The following is an 18,899-nucleotide window of genomic DNA, read 5'->3' as shown; positions in this document are numbered from 1 at the left end:
TGATGTTTCCTGTTCTTCTTCCCTTTTTCTAAGATTACATGTATATAATTACAAAGGGCAACATACTAAATGAGCCAAATCAAAAACTCCTGGAATCTTTGCAGTTAATAATATCACAAAAAATACAATCTGTGAATGAACGAGAGAAATAAAAAAGCAGAGTTCTTCCCTGTAAATTCCTATGACACAGTGTGGCCACGCCTACTTAGGAGAAGACAATTACAAAAGGCGAAGGAGCCTGACTCAGGCTTAGTTTTCCAGGCAGAGAAGGAGTCAGTTCATTGGCACTTGAGTCGGCAAAGGTATTGTCCTTATCACATCTCTGGCTTTTGAAATATTTTTTTGTTTGTTTTTCTGCTTGGCTGATTGTTCTCAAACTGCCTTATCTAAAACTATCACCTCTTCCTTCCTGCGTTGCATGTGTGTGTGTGTGTGTGTCCCTCCTGCTTTGGTGTGTGAGCTAGAATCACTATCAAGTTTTAGAAAACGACTGTGTGGTTTTACTAATGGGGAATGGGAAGACAGCAGAACTGGCTTCATATGTGTATAGCCATGGTCCGTGGAAAGGAATCTGTACCACCAGATAATGGAACATTTCGATCTCTCTTTCTCTCTCTCCCTCTCTCTCTCTCTCTCCCCCCGCCCCTCTCTAATGTGTTTTTAAATTTTTAACCTATCCAAATTTTGCCTACTTTCTGTACTGTATTATGTTGTGCACATACGGAATACCAAGATAAAATAAATAAAACATTCTAAAAGAAGTTTACAATCTAGTAGAGGAGGCAGATGCATATACAAATAATTCGCGGGAGTGAGAAATACAAGGGAAATGCTGAGTGTGGGTTAAGTCATTCAATGAAGTATCTCAAGAAGTACAAAGCAGAGGTGTCCCCCTTGGCAGGCATCTGGTTCAGAGGCTGACAGAGCTGACAGCCACCCGTGTTCTCTGTTGCAGAAATCAAGATGGCCAAAGTCCCTGATCTGTTTGAAGACCTAAAGAACTGTTTCAGGTAAGAAACAGATTCCATCTCTCAGGGTTTAATGAGGGGTCCAAGGTGCATTCGATTCCAGCTGGCAGTTACAGTGACCAGCATGGGGCCAGGCTGGCAGAAGCCGCGGAGATACATGCTAGCCCTGAAATCAGAGCAGGTCACAGATGACCCAGGGAGCCCAGGCATCCAGGGAGATAGCCATTTTAGAAAAATTATTTTGGAGATGGACTGACTCCTCCATGAATTTGGACACAGCCTCGGTTGAGTTCATGGGCTCTGCCATGGTAATAGGCTTTAATGGGCACCTAAGAGAGAATCCATTCTCAAGAAAGCCTGATCTCAGTCGGGAGGAGGAGATGGCTCCACTGTGACTTGAGCCTGTGAAGAGTTGTTCACCAGCAAACCTTACTCAGACATAGAAGAAAGGTAAATGAGCAGACAGGTAAAATGAGGGAACATTTGTGCTGTTCCATTACTATAGTAAATACTAACGCAAACTAGGCGATCAACATCTTGCCTTGGTATTTTACCAAGTGTAAATTATTAAAGCTGTCTCAGTGAATACATAAAAGTAAAGTGTATCAGAGGTTCTATTTGGTTAAAGTAAAAATGAGGCACTTTCGAAGTATGGTTTTTCTCTCAAAGAGTTTCACATTTTTTCCTGAAATTCAAGTAAAGCCCTTCAATTTGTTAGCCAAGCCCAATTTTTATAGATAAAGCTCAGGTAAAGCTCAAGGACTGGTCTAATGATTACTAACTCCACATGAATGCAATATGAATTAACATATGCAGCTGTACTTGTCCTTAATGTTCACAGATGAGAGTAATGTGTGTACACTCATGTTAGCTGCCCAAAATCGATGTGGTTATTAAAATATGGTGATCATAGTGAAATAATGAACAGCATTACATTCTCTTCATTTTATTTTAACAGTGAAAATGAGGAATACAGCTCTGCCATTGACCATCTTTCTCTGAATCAGGTAAGAAAATGACTGTAATTCTAAGGGGACCACTAGTTTTACACAGTAGTTTATCCACCAGAAAAGCACAGCAATGGCTTGAATCTTCGATGCTTTTGTTTTACCCTCACTGGAGGTCACAAAACCTATATTTCTTCCTTGCAAGAGAGACCAACTAACAATTGATGGCATCATTCATGTTCACCAGCTTTTGCCAAAACAGAACAGAATGGTCCTGAAGCCCTAAGAACTGGAGTCTGCTGGATCAGGTCTCTTCAGGATGCTGGCTATCCTTCTTGAGATGGCCCCTCAGGTCAACTCACCAGGCTCTTCTCCTAACATGATGCATTGTGGTAGTCCTCTCTGACACCAGCACCAGATGTTAGAGACAGCCCTCCAAACAGTCTAGCCCATGAAGATGAGATGGAGGAAGCAGGTCAAGTGAAAGTAAGAAACTGGCAGTCACTCACCAGATGTGTTACTTTGTTGGGAGACCACAAATAGACATATAGGTACTGCCGTATGTGTCTGTATAACTGGTTTAAGAGCTGTTCCCAGAGGTACATGCTCATCCCTGACCATCTGTGGGGTACTGGCTCCAGGAATACCACCCACCCTACCCCATGCACCATGAATACCAAAATATTATATTAAACAGCATCATATTTGCATATAATCCATACACATCCTCCCATGTATTTTAAATCATCTCAGAATTATTTGTAATATCTAATATGATATAAATGCTATGTAAGCAGATGTTATACAGTGGATTGTTTGGGGAATAGTGACAAGGATAAATGCCTGTATAAGTTCAATCCAGACACGATGGGGGGGAATCCATGGTTGTGGAACCCAAAGATATGGAGGGATACTATACTCTTAAAATACTTTGAGGGGCCGGTGCCGTGGTGTAGCTAGTAAGGCTGCCACCTGCAGTGCCAGCATCCCATATGGGCACCAGTTCAAGTCCCAGCTATTCCACTTCTGATCCAGCTCTCTTTATGGCCTGGGAAAGCAGTGGAAGATGGCCCAGGTCCTTGGGCCCCTGCACCCACTTGGGAGACCCGGAAGAAGCTCCTGGCTCCTGACTTCAGATTGGCATAGCTCCGGCCATTGCGGCCATCTGGGGAGTGAACCAGCAGATGAAAAACCACTCTGTCTCTCCCTCTGCCTCTCTGTAGCTCTGCTTTTCAAATAAATAAATATATATTTTTAAAAAAATACTTTGAGCACAGTCAAGTAGATGTTTAACCTTCTGAGGGGGAAGGCTACTACCATTGCCTAAGGTCGTCAACTTATTTCTTTATTCCATGTCATTTTTTGAGAATGCAGAGAGAAAAAAGTCTTACAAAGAAATCACACTCTTTCAGAGAAAACCAGAGGAGAGGGAGGAAGCAAGGAAGGAGAAAAAGGAAGAAGAGAGGAAACACAGATTACCCAAGACCAAAATGTAGTTCCTTCTCACTGAGTTTGCTACTTTCAGCAGGAGTTACAAACTCCTGTATATGTTCAATCCAGAAATGATGGGGGGGGGGGGGACAGAAAAGAATGGTCCTGAAGCCCTAAGAACTGGAGTCTGCTGGATCAGGAGTTACAAACTCCTGCTGAAAGAGTCTTATTTCTCACTTTTCATTGTCTTTCCTCACAGAAATCCTTCTATGATGCAAGCTATGAACCACTTCATGAAGACTGCATGAATAAAGTTGTGTCTCTGAGTACCTCTGAAACCTCTGTGTCACCCAACCTCACCTTCCAGGAGAATGTGGTGGCAGTAACAGCCAGTGGGAAGATTCTGAAGAAAAGACGCTTGAGTTTAAACCAGCCCATCACTGATGTTGACCTGGAGACCAATGTCAGTGATCCAGAAGAAGGTAAGGGGTAAGGGGTCAAGCACAATAATATCCTTGCTTTCTTTGAAGTAAATAAGGAATTAAATCAGAATCAGAGAAAATAAAATTAAATTTTATTTAATTTTAAATTAAATAAATTTAAAATGAAAAATTTAAAATAAATGATTTAAAATTAAATAAAATTAAGTCAGAATCAGAGAAAATAAAACCTAGTGTGAGGATGTCAAGAGGCCAGCCAGGTGTTAGTCTAGTAACTGGAAGGAAGGGAAGTGAGTTTTGAATCCTTCTCTATTAGCAACAGATTAGAAGCGGCCTGAGTATATATACTTGCTCTTGCACTCATTCTCTGGCCACGTTGTAAAGGTTGTTTGACTTTTAGTCTCTCAGGAGAAAGTAGCTATTTACTGTTAGTGAATGGCCACTTAACAAGATTGTTCACCTACTTACTATTAACTATGCCTCTTTGGACACGTTACTTAATCTTTCTGTGCTTCAATTTCCTCTGCTGAAAAATGGAGATAGAGTCCCTACCTCACTGTGTTGTTATGATGAATAAATCAGTCAACATTTCCAAAGTTTTGGACTACTGCTGTATAGTAAGAACCCAAAAAATATTGTTACTATTACTACTACTACCACCACCTTTATTAACAATACCAGCACTATTAAGGTATTCATGTCTGCACTGTCTCTAGGCCTTAGAACAACTCTATATTCTAAATGCTTCAAAAAGTTCATGGAAAATGGAATGAAAAGTTTATTTTGGTGGGAAAAAAAAACTTTGAAACCCATGCATATGAGGGCTCTACAAAAAGTTTGTGGAAAACACAAATTATGATAAAAAAGAAAAAACTATGCATGGATTTCAAATTTTTTGTGCCAAAATAAAGTCCTCTGTTAGTTCCGTTTGTCCATGGACTTTTTGAAGTGCCTTTGTATATGAGGAAATTAAGCTCACTGATACAAGTAAACTGGCCAAAGGCAGACAATGTGGAAGAGCCTCAAACATACTTCAGCTATGACTATTTAAACCATGGTTTTCCTTCCATGTCTTTACTGAATGAGCCTCCACATGAAATTTAAACCAAATATTCTTGTATATCAGCATAACATCAAAACGATAATAGATGTTCACCTGGAAGATTTTAAAATACAAGAAAACATAGGAAAGAAAATGAAAGCCACTCATATTGCCACTGCCAAACTTATGTTTCTTTAAAGCCTGCATTTATACACTTAGACAAAGAGGTTTAATGCTTTAAGAATATATTTAAAATTTTTATATCTTAAAATTATATCAATCTCATTTGATCAGTATATCAATCTCATTTTGAGAATGTCTATCAATAAATCTTCAGGTCTGTTACCACTTACTTACTTAGATTAGAGTCCTAGAAGTAGAATTACTCAGACCCATGAGGATTTGAGAAACTATTGGTACCACTTTCCAGAAAGGAGGTAGACCTGTGCCCTCAGGGACATACAATTCTCAATGTACTCATTTTTTTTTTCTCACAGTGCATTCATTGGGAAATACAGATGGGAAGACTAGTAGTCTTCTGGGTCACTTACAAACTCCAAACAACCAAAAATGAGAACGTTGCACAGATAGTCTCTTTTTTAAGGAAAATATTGCCTGAGGGATAAAGTTTGGGGGAAAAAAGGCAAATAAGTATACACAAGATAATTCTAGAATCAGTCCCACTGCTTACCAACTGATCTTCCCTCCTCCATTTCCTTATTGGACTGGAAGCTTCTTAATGTCCCTCTTAGAGCTGTATTCTGTGCTTGTAGGAGAGTGTGTATCACCTGTGTTTGCACCTAGACACTAATCTGAACTTGTAATGATGGTTTTAGGAATCATCAAGCCCAGATCAGTTCCTTACACCTTCCAGAGAAATATGAGATACAAATACTTGAGAATCATCAAACAAGAGTTTACCCTGAATGATGCTCTCAATCAAAGCCTAGTTCGTGACACCTCAGATCAGTACCTCAGGGCAGCTCCACTACAAAATCTGGGCGATGCAGGTAAAGAGCCAACTACGTCACCCTCCCCTCTGTTTTTTTTGTTTTTTTTTTTTTTTAAGCTTTCTGCTCTCAACCAGTAAACCTCTCTAAATCCCAACTTGATGCAATTCTTCTACAATAGGATGAGGCACATAGCTCCCCGTACAAAAGAGAATCTGATCAAAAACAGAAGTTTCGGCCAAATCTGAATGATCCACAACACAGGCTTCTGTCTTCAAAAGAATGGAGTGCAAAGCTGCGTGATGCACTACCTCCTTGGTGCTTTCAGATGGATCTTCTTGCCCTAATTTTAAAGAGGAGGAAATAGTCTCAGAAATAGTAAATGACCTACTCAAATTTACCCAGAAGCCAATGGGAAGAATTCCTCTCCATTAGAGAAAGCCTATACATCAAAGTTACAACTAAAACTTTTGTATCAACTTCCTAAACTCCATATTAGGTCATTATGATCTTGTGAATTATCAAAGTACAGGGTTTTATCCCACCAATGTAATTACAAGAGTTCTGACAAATACTTATTCAGCCTCCAAACATTTAATATTCAACACAGAAATTGTTTAAATATTAACCTGATATTTACCTGCCTGGTAAATGTGATACATACTGTGAAGGATCCAAAGAAGAATAGTATTGCCTGCCAGACTTTATGGATACCACAGTTGGGTACCTAACTACACAACACACACACAATCTCACAATCTGTATAAACTCCTGATTTTCCTTCTCTTTCACAGTGAAATTTGACATGGGGGTCTACATGACATCAGAGGATTCTATACTTCCTGTAACTTTAAGAATCTCACAAACTCCACTGTTTGTGAGTGCCCAGAATGAAGATGAACCTGTGCTGCTAAAGGTCAGTTGTCCTAAGTCTCCAACTTATTCTCCTTTACATCCCACACATTTATAAATGATCCCAAAAGGTGACACATTCCTCTTCCCTTGCTACCACAGCCCCAACCTATCCATGCCACCCCCATCTGAATTCTCACCCAGCCTCTGAGGCGATGCTAGGCGGGGTCTGTGGAAGGGGATAACGGAGGTGGCAAGAGTAAATATGTGGAAAAGTGTTCTCTTCCTTTTTCCCTGCCATACCTGAGCCTTATTTACCTCCCTTGCCTGCACAACCATTCTTTCTATCCATCTTTTATGACATCTTCTGTGACCTACTCGGCTTTACATCAGTGGAGACTGCCTTCAAGAAATTCAAATAAGCCAACTGTTATCAGAGAGGATTAGTCACTAGACAATTGGCACAAAGCAAAAGCTGGGTTCCAATACTCAAACTCTGGCCCTCCGACTCCAGTGCCTCTCCCTTTTCATTGGTGTCAGCACCACCCCATCTCCAATCCCACCTTGCCTCTCGAACACACAGACACACACAAGCATACCCAAAATAGCACTAGTTTTCCCCACTAATAAGTAGTTGACTCCTATTCAGTAAACGTATAACCCAAAGGCTCTTATCCCCAACTAGAATTTATGTGATGTATGTGTTTCTCTCCCTGGTCAAGTAAAATGAAAGTAATGTCTACAGATGAGGGCAGTAGCTTCAACCCTTAATTCACCCAATAAGCATGATTTAGGGAGTGCCATCTATTTTGTCATGCACACTGCCAACTGCTATGTGGACAAGTGTGAGTCAAAGTCCCTAGGTATTAGAACTTAGCCATCTGGGGGACAGAGACAATAGAGAAGCCAAACAATCAACAAAAGCTGTAAGATGCTCTTTCAAACAAAGAAGGTGCTAAAATAGGGGGAAATGAGAGAATGCTATTTAGATGGAGTAGCAAAGGCAGAGCTCCGTGTTAGATGAGAGCTACTGATAGGAGGGAGCAGGCCATGTAAAAGGGTGGACAGGGGCATTCTAAATGGAAGGCTTGGAAGGGTCTGAGCGCACCCAGGCACTAGAGCACCAAGAGCATAAAGGCCAGATTCAAGGATCAGTAGAAGTAATCTCGAACTGGAGCTTTGTCAGAATTAAGATACGCAGAGGCTACAGAGCTCGCATTTGGATTTTATTTGAGGTACAATGAAAAGCCACTAAAAACTTCAGACAGTTCAGTGTCCTGACCTCATTTGATTTCCCACAACAGACAACATATCTAAAGGAAAACAATGACGAAAGCAGAAAGCCCAATTAAGAGTCATGTGGGTGAAGTAAGGAAAACAGGTGAAGAGAAATAGAAGTTGGATTATTACAGAGAATGAACAACAGGGGAAGAGGAGGAGCTCCAATTACTGAGATGGAAAAATCTAGGAGAGGAATATGTTTGGTAAAAAAATTCTTGCTGACATGGAAACACTTAAACAAGCTTCAAAAAGATATATGCTTGCTTTAAATTTAAAAGAGCAGGACATAAACATCTTAATTTGGAATTTGAAATTTATTTTTCCAATAAAGTATTGTTAGATTCTATTCCCACTCACAGGAAAAGTACAGTCTAAAGAGATTTTGTTGAAAGGTTTCAGCAACTGGTACACCTGAAAAGTTTTGTCTCTGTGTGTCTCTGTGTGTGTGTGTTTAACCTTCAACTGTTGACTAAAACACAGAGATAAATGTCATCTAAATACTAAATAGCTTTCTCGAAGATAGGATTTGCACAGTTAGCAAGCAAAATCCCTAGAGGTCTTAGAATCACCAGTGGCATATTTGATGCAAAATGCCTTTTGCCTATGTTTAAGGCAGGACACAAACTGTTTCACACCTACTTTCGTGGATACATTGAAACACTAGGGTCATTGGCAATCTTCCTGACTGATTCAGATTTCTTTCTGGTTAACTAAGAAAATCAGCTCTTATAAATAGACCAAGCCATACATCTAATAGGCATGTGATAAATGCTTGATGAATGAACAAATGAATGAGGAGCCTAGCTCATCATATCACAGTCATGGTCCTGAAGTGTCGTCTCTCCTGAAGGCCAAATGCCAGGATGTCCTTTTTCTAGCATCCCCTTGATCTCTAAGAGAATTCTGTTCTCTTTGCACAGGAAATGCCTGAGACACCCAGGATCATCACAGACAGCGAGAGTGACATCCTCTTCTTCTGGGAAACTCAAGGCAATAAGAACTACTTCAAGTCAGCAGCCAACCCACAGCTGTTTATTGCCACAAAGCCAGAACATCTGGTGCACATGGCAAGGGGGTTACCTTCGATGACTGATTTTCAGATCTCATAAAACCAGCCTTAGCTCTGGAAGTCCACTCACTAGTGAAGTGTTGACCATCTGTATGTACCGTGTACATGAAGAAGCCAGTCTTCACTCTTAGTCATTGGCTGAGCATGTGCTGAGCCTGCATAATTCTACATGAATGTTTCCCCTCTTTGTAAGAGAGAAGCCAAGTCTAATGGGACCAACACTAACATATAATGTTGTTTGTTGTTGAAAGATCACCCTATACTTTGCACAGTACCAATCATTTTAATTATTGTTCCTGATAACAACCTTAAGAGGACCAGGGCTACTGACTATGGCTACCAAAAAGATTCTACCCATATTACAGATGGGTTAGCTAAGGCATAATAAAACTAACAGATACACATAATGATAGAATGAGAAGCTACACAGAATATCATTTCGACTATTTGCCTTCCGCTGTTAAGACTGTTAGATCCTTAATCAAATAGCATAAGTTCCTGGAACCTCAGTTTTATTGTTTTCAAGATGGAAGAAATAAAACCTACATTGTTCCTGCCTTAATGGTTCTTTGTGTCAATTAGTGAGGTCATTTTGTTAAGATACTGCTTGAAGCTGAGCTTCAAGGAAAAAAATGTAATCGTATTTTTAAATTATTTATATGTATGTATTTATAAATGTATTTAAGATAATAATTATTATTATATTTATAGCAGTTTCTTGAATAGTCTGACTTTGACTAGGCAACCTCAACAATAGTGTGCAGTGTTTTCTAGACAGAATGAGTCTGTTTTGCTTACATGAGGATACTTTGATCCAAGTTGTACTTTATACATAGCCAAGAAGCTCTCAATTCTGGTACTGGAGACCCTGTACTTATGATAATAAATTATTTGTAATTTATTTGAATGTTTGAGCTGATAACTGGGCCACTATTTCACTCTTCTGCCCTTAACCTTATCTTCGCATTCTTCTGTCACTCATTTTACCTATAGTCAAATCATACTAGATAAAAGGGGATGAACTTAACTTTGGCAACCATTGTATTCAAAGTTTCATTTCTGGGATATAATTAGTGCTTCCAATTTCTAAAAATTGACATCAAAACATAGTGTTACCTTTTATCTTCAATAATGATTAATTTGTTATTATCAACCAAAATTGAATAAACCTCAAAAATGACTGATATGTAGTTATTTGTTGTATTCTTCATTATCTTGTTGTTTTTATCATTATATTACTGCATGGTAATTATGGACAAATGGTAAAATTCACATAAATATACTTACTGTTACTTTACCTAGATTTTATAGTTTTTCTCTCCCCTTTGCTAACTGCCAGTATGTATAAATAGCATTTTAAAAGATAATATTCTCGGGCCGGCGCCGTGGCTCAATAGGCTAATCCTCCACCTTGCGGCGCCGGCACACCGGGTTCTAGTCCCGGTTGGGGCTCCGGATTCTGTCTCGGTTGCCCCTCTTCCAGGCCAGCTCTCTGCTGTGGCCAGGGAGTGCAGTGGAGGATGGCCCAGGTGCTTGGGCCCTGCACCCCATGGGAGACCAGGAAAAGCACCTGGATCCTGGCTCCTGCCATCGGATCAGCGCGGTGCGCCAGCTGCAGCGGCGGCCATTGGAGGGTGAACCAACGGCAAAGGAAGACCTTTCTCTCTCTGTCTCTCTCTCTCACTGTCCACTCTGCCTGTCAAAAAAAAAAAATAATAATTATATTCTCAGGGCCAGTGCTGTAGCTTAGTATGGCACCAGCATCCTAGATGGGTGCTGGTTCGAATCCTCCTCTTCCAATCCAATTCTCTGCTTCTGGCCTGGGAAAACAGTGGAAGATGGCTCAGGTGTTTGGGCCCCTGCATCCGTGTGGGAGACCAGGAGTAGGCTCCTGGCTCCTAGCTTTAGGTCGGCCCAGTTCCAATCATTGCAGCCATCTGGGGAGTGAACCAGAGGATGGAAAATAATTTCTGTCTCTCCTTCTCTCTATCTGAAACCCTACCTCTCAAATAAATAAATAAAATCTTTTTAAAATAAGATAATATTCTCAGGGCCAGTGCTGTGACATAGCAGGTAAAGCCACCACCTGCAGTGCCGACACCCCATATGAGTGCTGGTTCGAGTCCCGGTTGCTCCACTTCTGATCCAGCTCCCTGCTGTGGCCTGGGAAAGCAGTAGAAGATGGCCCAAGTGCTTGGATTTGGAAGATATCAGCACACATGCAGTAGGTAAAATCCTAAAAGCGCCATGAAAGAGAGAAAAGAAGAAATGCATATGGTGAACACTGATGGTTGTCCACACAGTCATCATCTCCCCTTCTTCCTTACTAACAGAAACTTGATTTTCAAAATCAACACACCCTGCCTTTGAGAATGAATCTAATTGGTTTAAGATGGTATTCATTCTTTTCTCCCATGATTAAGTCCTGTTAATTTAACCCTGTCTAGTGAGATGTCTGTATGTTGGGAGCAACTTCTGGAAAAGATTTTCTACCCTGATAAAAGAGAGCCATATAGAAAAAGGTCCTTTTCCCTGACTCCTTCTTCCATTAGACAGGTTCGTGGGCTTGGAACTGTGGTCACTGACCTGTAACCATGGGGACAGCACCATCACGTGCTGAGGAAGGCAGAACAAAGAACCAGCACCTCTAACAATACTGTTACACTAAGAACTGTCCTCCATATTTTAAGAATATAAAAATGTTGTTATTATTATTAAACTACTTTCATTTGGTTTGCTATGACTGGAAGCCAACTCAGTCTAACTGATAGAGTTCACAGAAACTTGGTCTCATGTTTGTTTTACCTTTTTATTTCTAGAAGCAACTACTTTACTAGAATTTCCTTACCTAAGTATGGCTACAGGAAGACTAAGACCTGCTTTCAGGTTGTCCTTTGGTTTTAAGATTAAGAAATATTTTAACTTTAGTATATCTTAATATTTTAATAAGTGAAAACAAAACCATGAGCAAGCATACAAATTTAAGAAATCTTAAAAAATGTAATAGTTGCTCAGTCTGTGATCAGAAGTGAAATATTAAATCATTGTAGAGATGATCTCAAAGTGTTATTCCCCCAGAGCCAACTGTCCATCATCCTTTACCCCTCCTCCCTCACTGCGTAAGTAGCAAGAAGTTCACCACAGGCCGGCACCGCAGCTCACTAGGCTAATCCTCCACATGCGGCGCCAGTACTCCGGGTTCTAGTCCTGGTTGGGGCGCCAGATTCTGTCCCGGTTGCTCCTCTTCCAGGTCAGCTCTCTGCTGTGGCCTGGGAAGGCAGTGGAGGATGGCCCAAGTGCTTGGGCCCTGCACCCCATGGGAGACCAGGAGGAAGCACCTGGCTCCTGGCTTTGGATCCGTACAGCGCGCCGGCCATAGCGGACATTTAGGAGGTGAGCCAACAGAAGGAAGACCTTTCTCTCTCTCTCTCTCTCTCTCACTGTCTAACTCTGCCTTCAAAAAAAAAAAGAAGTTCACCACAATGATGATATCCAACAGCCTTACCACTGGAATTGTTAGAGTCTATTTCTTCGGTTAACATCTTACATACCAGCTTCCAAATCAATGAGTGTAGAACCAAATCCCTAAAGCCCAAGGTTCAGAAGCAAAAGGCCAAAAGATATTTCCCTGCCACTGAGTTGCTACCCCCTTGACATTGAAAGCTAACTTCACTTGAACTTTTAGGAGTGATGGAATTGTTGGGATAGCAATAAATATCATGATATAAAACATGTTTGTGTGTCTATATATAATCCTTGATTGTGTGATGATTTTGAGTCCATATGCATTTGTAAGAATTGTCCTCTAAAATCTGAACGAGCATTGACTTGTGAATATCTTCTATAAAATAATTACCCAAAATTGAGGATAGGATCTATGATACAGTCAGGCCAGCATAGCCTACAATGAGATCTTTTCTTTCTTACTTTGGATGTTATGCTTTTAAGGCAGCCCAAGCATTAGTTTCTGTTCATTCATATATTTGTAGACAGCTAAGACCAACAGGCTCTCAGCTAAGTTCAGAACTTTAAATGTAGCCCTGTGAAATTTAATCTTGTTAATTTGGCCTCAAGATCTTTCTAGATTACTCTGGATTTTGATTCTCTTGTTTGAGACATTGACTCTCTCTCTTGGCTTGTGACTTCTGCAGTTTGGAAAGCATATTTTTATTTTTCTCATTGTGTTGTAGACTATAAACAATAGGTTGCAAATGGTTTTTCAGTGATTCTGTTTTTATTTTAAATATCTACTATTTGTGTTAAAATCATTGTTGAAAAGTATACACTAAAATAACACTAGCTCTTACCTCTGAATAATTGAATGATTGTAAATAACATTTTTTAGTTTCATATTTTTCTGATCTTTTAAATGAATGTATGATTATACAACATACCAATTCATACAAAATTTATTATTTAAAAACATCTCATTGAACTATATGTAAAATGAATTTCAATATATGTAAGTTATACCTCAATAAATAGGGATCTTTTGGCCAGCGCCGCAGCTCACTAGGCTAATCCTCAGCCTTGCGGTGCCGGCACCCCGGGTTCTAGTCCCGGTTGGGGCGCCAGATTCTGTCCCGGTTGCCCCTCTTCCAGGCCAGCTCTCTGCTGTGGCCAGGGAGTGCAGTGGAGGATGGCCCAAGTGCTTTGGCCCTGCACCCCATGGGAGACCAGGAGAAGCACATGGCTCCCGGCTTCGGATCAGCACAGTGCGCTGGCTGCAGCGCGCCGTCCGTGGCAGCCATTGGAGGGTGAACCAATGGAAAAGGAAGACCTTTCTCTCTGTCTCTCTCACTGTCCACTCTGCCTGTCAAAAAAATAAATAAATAAAATAAAGAGGGATCTTTTTAATTTATAGGGGAAAAATGTCCTTATTTCACTTCTTTGTGTAATCAGACATGGGAGTTTTTTGTACTGTCCATCAAACCTGGGCATAAGCTATTCACTCACCTTAAAATGCTCTACAGGCAATTGTCTCTGTGGATACACTGTGTTCTTCTCTCTCTCATTCCCTTTCCGATCTGCTATTCTCACCAGGAGAGAACACCTTCGCTCCCTCTTCTCAACAATTACTCTCTTGCCTATTTTTCTATCAGAGTGGCTGACAAACAACAAAGGGCCTTACACAACATTATGTGCAAAAAGGGTACTCCCTGGAGGGTAGCAAAACCACAGCTGAGGAGCACCTGGGGTTCTCTGATAACAGAGCTCTTCCAAAGTATCCAGGCCCAGGCATCATCTCTGGAGACTCGGATTCAGTCTGGGATGGGAACATTTTTTTTTTTTTAAGCTCCAAAGGTAACATACTTAGAATTAAGATATTCCCAGAGTCAAAGATGGTCTCATCATGAGGTGAACTATGGATACCCTTTGGGCAAACTGATGCAGGGTTAGGAGAAGAAGGAATGCACAGGTCCCATCAATTCAGCAGAGGCCTTCCCACAGCCCAGGGCACCAGTGGGCCCTGTAGGGAAATAAGGTACCCAACAGCACAAGTTCCCTTCCATCTCATATGCTCGCCTACGCTTACACAGACACTGAGGGACCCAGCAGGTATGTACTTGCCCTTGGAGTCACACCTCCAGAACATCTGTAATGCTCTGCCTAACTGAGAAAAAAACATGAATGGATTATCCTTACTTACCCTCTCATCTCTCAAAATCCCAAAGCCTACATGTGGCTCCTAGCTTTGACAAACTAGAGGCCTTGATTTCCAGAGGAACACCCGCCTCTCCTTCCCTCCAAGAAATAGAGCTCATTCACAATGCCAGTCCCACTGTTGCCACTTTACTTAGTGAATTTTTTCCTGGGAGATTAATCTTCCATCCACTGGTTCGCTCTCCAACTGGCCGCAATGGCTGGAGCTGCGCCGATCTGAATTCAGGAGCCAGGAGCTTTTTCCAGGTCTCCCAAGCAGGTGCAGGGGCCCAAGGACTTGGGCCATCCTCCACTGCTATCCCAGGCCATAGCAGAGAGCTGGATCAGAAGTGGAGCAGCCAGGACTCGAATCAGTGCCCATATGGGATGCCAGGTGGCAGCTTTACCTGCTGTGCCACAGCACCTGCCCCTGCATTCACATTGTCTTACCCTTCCACCAAGGAACAACACCGCAAGAAGGCATGCCCAGATGTGAGCCCCTCAACCTTGAACTTCCCAGCCTCCAGACAGTGAGAAAATTTTTTTGTTTTTCATAAGTTATTCAGTCTCAGATATTCTGTTACAAGAACACAAAACAGACAGAGACAATGACTCACGTTCAAAATGGGCCATAGGGCCAGCGCTGTGGCACAGTAGGTTAAAGCCCTGGCCTGAAGTACTGGCATCCCATATGGGCACTGGTTCTAGTCCTGGCTGCTCCTCTCCAATCCAGCTCTCTGCTATGGCCTGGAAAAGCAGTAGAAGATGGCCCAAGTCCTTGGGCCCCTGCACCCATGGGAGACCTGAAGGAAGCTCCTGGCTCTGGATTGGCACAGCTCTGGCTGTTGCAGCCATCTGGGGAGTGAACCAGCAGATGGAAGACCTCTCTCTCTGTCTCTACCTCTCCCTGTAACTCTTTTTTTTTTTTTTTTTTGACAGGCAGAGTGGACAGTGAGAGAGAGAGACAGAGAGAAAGGGAAAGGTCTTCCTTTTCTGTTGGTTCACCCACCAATGGCCACTGTGGCTGGCGCGCTGCGGCCAGCGCACCGCGCTGATCTGAAGCCAGGAACCAGATGCTTCTCCTGGTCTCCCATGGGGTGCAGGGCCAAAGCACTTGGGTCATCCTCCACTGCACTCCCTGGCCACAGCAGAGAGCTGGCCTGGAAGAGGGGCAACCAGGACAGAATCTGGCACCCCAACCGGGACTAGAACCCGCAGGTGGAGGATTAGCCTATTGAGTCGCGGCACCAGCCTTCTGTAACTCTCTTTCAAATAAATAAAAATAAATCTTTAAAAAAAATGGGCCAAAGACACATCTTCAAAGATCTACAAATGGCCAACAAGCATGTGAAAAGATGACCAATATATTATCCATCTAGGAAATACAAACAAAAGCCACAGTGAGAGATAGTGCTTCACACCTACTACAATGATTGCAATAAAAAGTGGACCATAACAAATGTTGTTCAGGTTGTAGAGAAATGGGAACCTTCATACACTCCTTGAGGAGATGTAAAATGGTACAACTGCTTCTGGAAACAGTCTGGCAGTTCCTCAAGTGGATACATACAGAGTTACCATGTGACTCAGTAATCTCATTCATAAGTTATTGTCTCAGTCTGTCTTCTATTGCTGTAACAGAACACCTGAGACAGTGTAAGTTAAAAAAGAAAGAGATTTATTTGGGGTCCTAGCTCCGGAAGCTCAAAAGTTCGAGATTAAGCAACTGCCTCTGGTGGGGACTTCATGCTGGTTCATAACATAGCAGAAGTCAGATGGGGACACACACACAGAAGAGCAAGCCAGAGGGGCTGGGCTCATTTTATAATAATCTATCTATATATATATATAATAATCTCTTTTGGGAATTAATCCAGTCCTGTGAGGATTAACCCAGTATCACCAGAAAGGTAGCAACCCCTTTAATGAGTCCTAAGCAATTCTTATCAGTCCCAGCTTCCAACACCACCACAATGTCAATCAAATTTCAAACATGAGTTTCAGAGGGAACAACCATATTCAAACCATAGCATGAGTACTGAAAACAAACATCCATATGAAAGCTTGTACATTAATGCATCATTATTCACAGCAGCCAAAAAATGGAAATAATCTAAATATCCATCAATGGATGAGTGGGCATTATTCATACAACAGATTATCCAGCCATAAAAAGAAATGAAGCACTGATACATGCTAAGTACTGATACATGAATAAAGCTTGAAAACAATATGCTAAGAGAAAGAAGCTTGCCATCGACCATGTATTTTATGACTCTGTGTATAGGAAATGTCTAGAACAGGAAAACCTATCAAATAGATTAGTGGTTTCCACAGCCTGGGAGGAGAGAACAGGGAGTGCCTAATAATGACCATAGGGTTTCTGTAGGGGGTGATGAGAACTCTCTAAAATAGGAGTGGGTAAAGTGTATGGTATGTGAATATCTCAACAAAGCTGTTATAGTAAAGATAGCAATAGTAATTGCCCAAGTGAAAAAAGGAAGAGGGATTGGATTCCTAGTTGGAGAAAAAAGTATGGCAATAAATTAGCAGAAAAAGCAGTGCGAATGGATTACACTGAGCAAGGGGAGAGGAGTGTGGGGTAAGGTGAAGAATTAGGCAGAGTCCAGGTCCTGCAGAGGCCTGAGGGCTTTAGCCCTAGAGCAATCAGAAGCCACTAAATCCACTAGTTGCAGAGAGAGCTACAGTGGTGTCTTAATGGATGAGTTGAGAAGTTAATCTGCCTACGTTTTGCCCCCACATTTTGTGTCCTACAAAATACTCCTTCAAATATCCAAAGGATAGAGGAAAGGGTGCAGGACTGGCCTAGTTCCTCCAAAGGCCTGGGACCAATGAGCAAGAGGGCTTGTTTGAGCTTATTTTAAAAAACATTTCACAACAGGCAGGGTTCTCCAATAGCAGGACAGGTAAGACAGCTCCCCAGAACCAGCAGTACTCCTGCCAAAGTGTAATACTTACATGGCATCTATAAAATTCTCTAGCACTGACTGGGAGGCCAGGCAAGAGGACTTCTAAACTGAAATGCATTCAGTCACTAAGATTCTGTGAAGACCAACAGGACCCCTTCACTTTCCCAAAACTGTCCACAAAGGAGCCCCTTGGCCACTAACAAAGGAGGCTGTTGCTCAACTCCTAGATTTAACCATTAGGCATAAAGTCATAGTCCTGGACAAAGAGTCAAAGTTTTCATCAGAACAATGATCCATTTTCTTATTTTAAATGTGTTTTATACCACTAACGTAAACGTCAACATGTAGGGTAAGTCCAGAAACCCCAGCATAGCTTTCTTCCAACCCCAAAGAGCTGCTGCTATGGCTTCCCGCTCTGCCAAATGCCCAACTAGGGAAGCAAACCTAGCAAAGGGGCCCAGATGTTGACTACCCACCACCTCCCCAGCTCCCAGGGAGGAGGGATCCTGATGCACAGACATCCAAGAGCATTGCCCAGAGCTCTCCATGAAAATGGAGAGTAACAGAGGGCAAACTTCCAATGAATACATTTAGGACTGAAACGGGGGGAAGAGGTGTGTCTAGGGACTGGGGACCACTGGGCCTGCCCTCTGCTGTACCCTTTTGGTTAGGCATATGGTCAGCTGATAAGGCCAAATGCATAGTATACATTAAAAGGGAGCTATCCTGAAAAAGAGTAGAATGTCCCCCCAAAAACTTAAGAACAGAATTACCATATGATTCAACAATACTCCTCTTGGTATTCATACCCAAAACAATTGAAAAGAGGGACTCACGAAGACATTGGTACACCCATGATCACTGAGGTACAGGACAGCCGGGAACTCACAGCCTCAGGAGGATCCTTGGCTTCAGAGAAAAATAGAAATCAACTGCAAACTGCAAGGTGGAAGGAAGAGAGTTATTAAAGAAAGCAACAAAGAACAGACTCCACAAAGCAGCCCACGAGCTTTCGGGGTCTACATTTACAGGGTCCACGAGGTGTATGTTCATATCTGGGCTAAATACTAATAGTGACTTCCAGGAATTCGGGATCTACCTCTCTTCTTTCCCTGTGTGATCACTTCCTTAGGTAATGCCAACAACTGGCAGCTGTCTTGGCAAGAGGGGAAGTGATTTTTACCATGCTAATAATCATATTAATCATATATGATGGTATAGTAAGGCTGGAGGTTGGTAGTGGTGAATCTGATGGTCATATTGGAGCCAATTGATTTGGCTCGACTGAATATTAGTTTTTCAGCCTGCTTCTGGGTGCGCGGAGCAGGGCTTGCCACATACTCTCT

General features: G+C 41.8%; 1 protein-coding gene across 1 annotated transcript; it reads left to right on the top strand.

Annotated features, from left to right (window-relative positions):
* Window positions 1-271: 271 nt before the first annotated feature.
* IL1A (interleukin 1 alpha) lies at window positions 272-10,161 on the top strand. The gene is given in 7 exon segments (NM_001101684.1): window positions 272-302; window positions 956-1,010; window positions 1,927-1,975; window positions 3,606-3,828; window positions 5,665-5,838; window positions 6,573-6,694; window positions 8,832-10,161. Coding segments are annotated over 6 exon segments (804 nt in total). The 5' UTR covers window positions 272-302; window positions 956-963; the 3' UTR covers window positions 9,021-10,161.
* The last annotated feature ends 8,738 nt before the right edge of the window (window positions 10,162-18,899 follow it).

Source organism: Oryctolagus cuniculus, chromosome 2, assembly GCF_051225735.1.
Source record: "Oryctolagus cuniculus isolate XC-2025 breed Fujian yellow rabbit chromosome 2, ASM5122573v1, whole genome shotgun sequence".
In the NCBI taxonomy this organism is placed as follows: Eukaryota; Metazoa; Chordata; class Mammalia; order Lagomorpha; family Leporidae; genus Oryctolagus; species Oryctolagus cuniculus.
The sequence above is the reverse complement of the archived record's forward strand: the minus strand, read 5'-3'. Positions and strand labels throughout refer to the sequence as shown.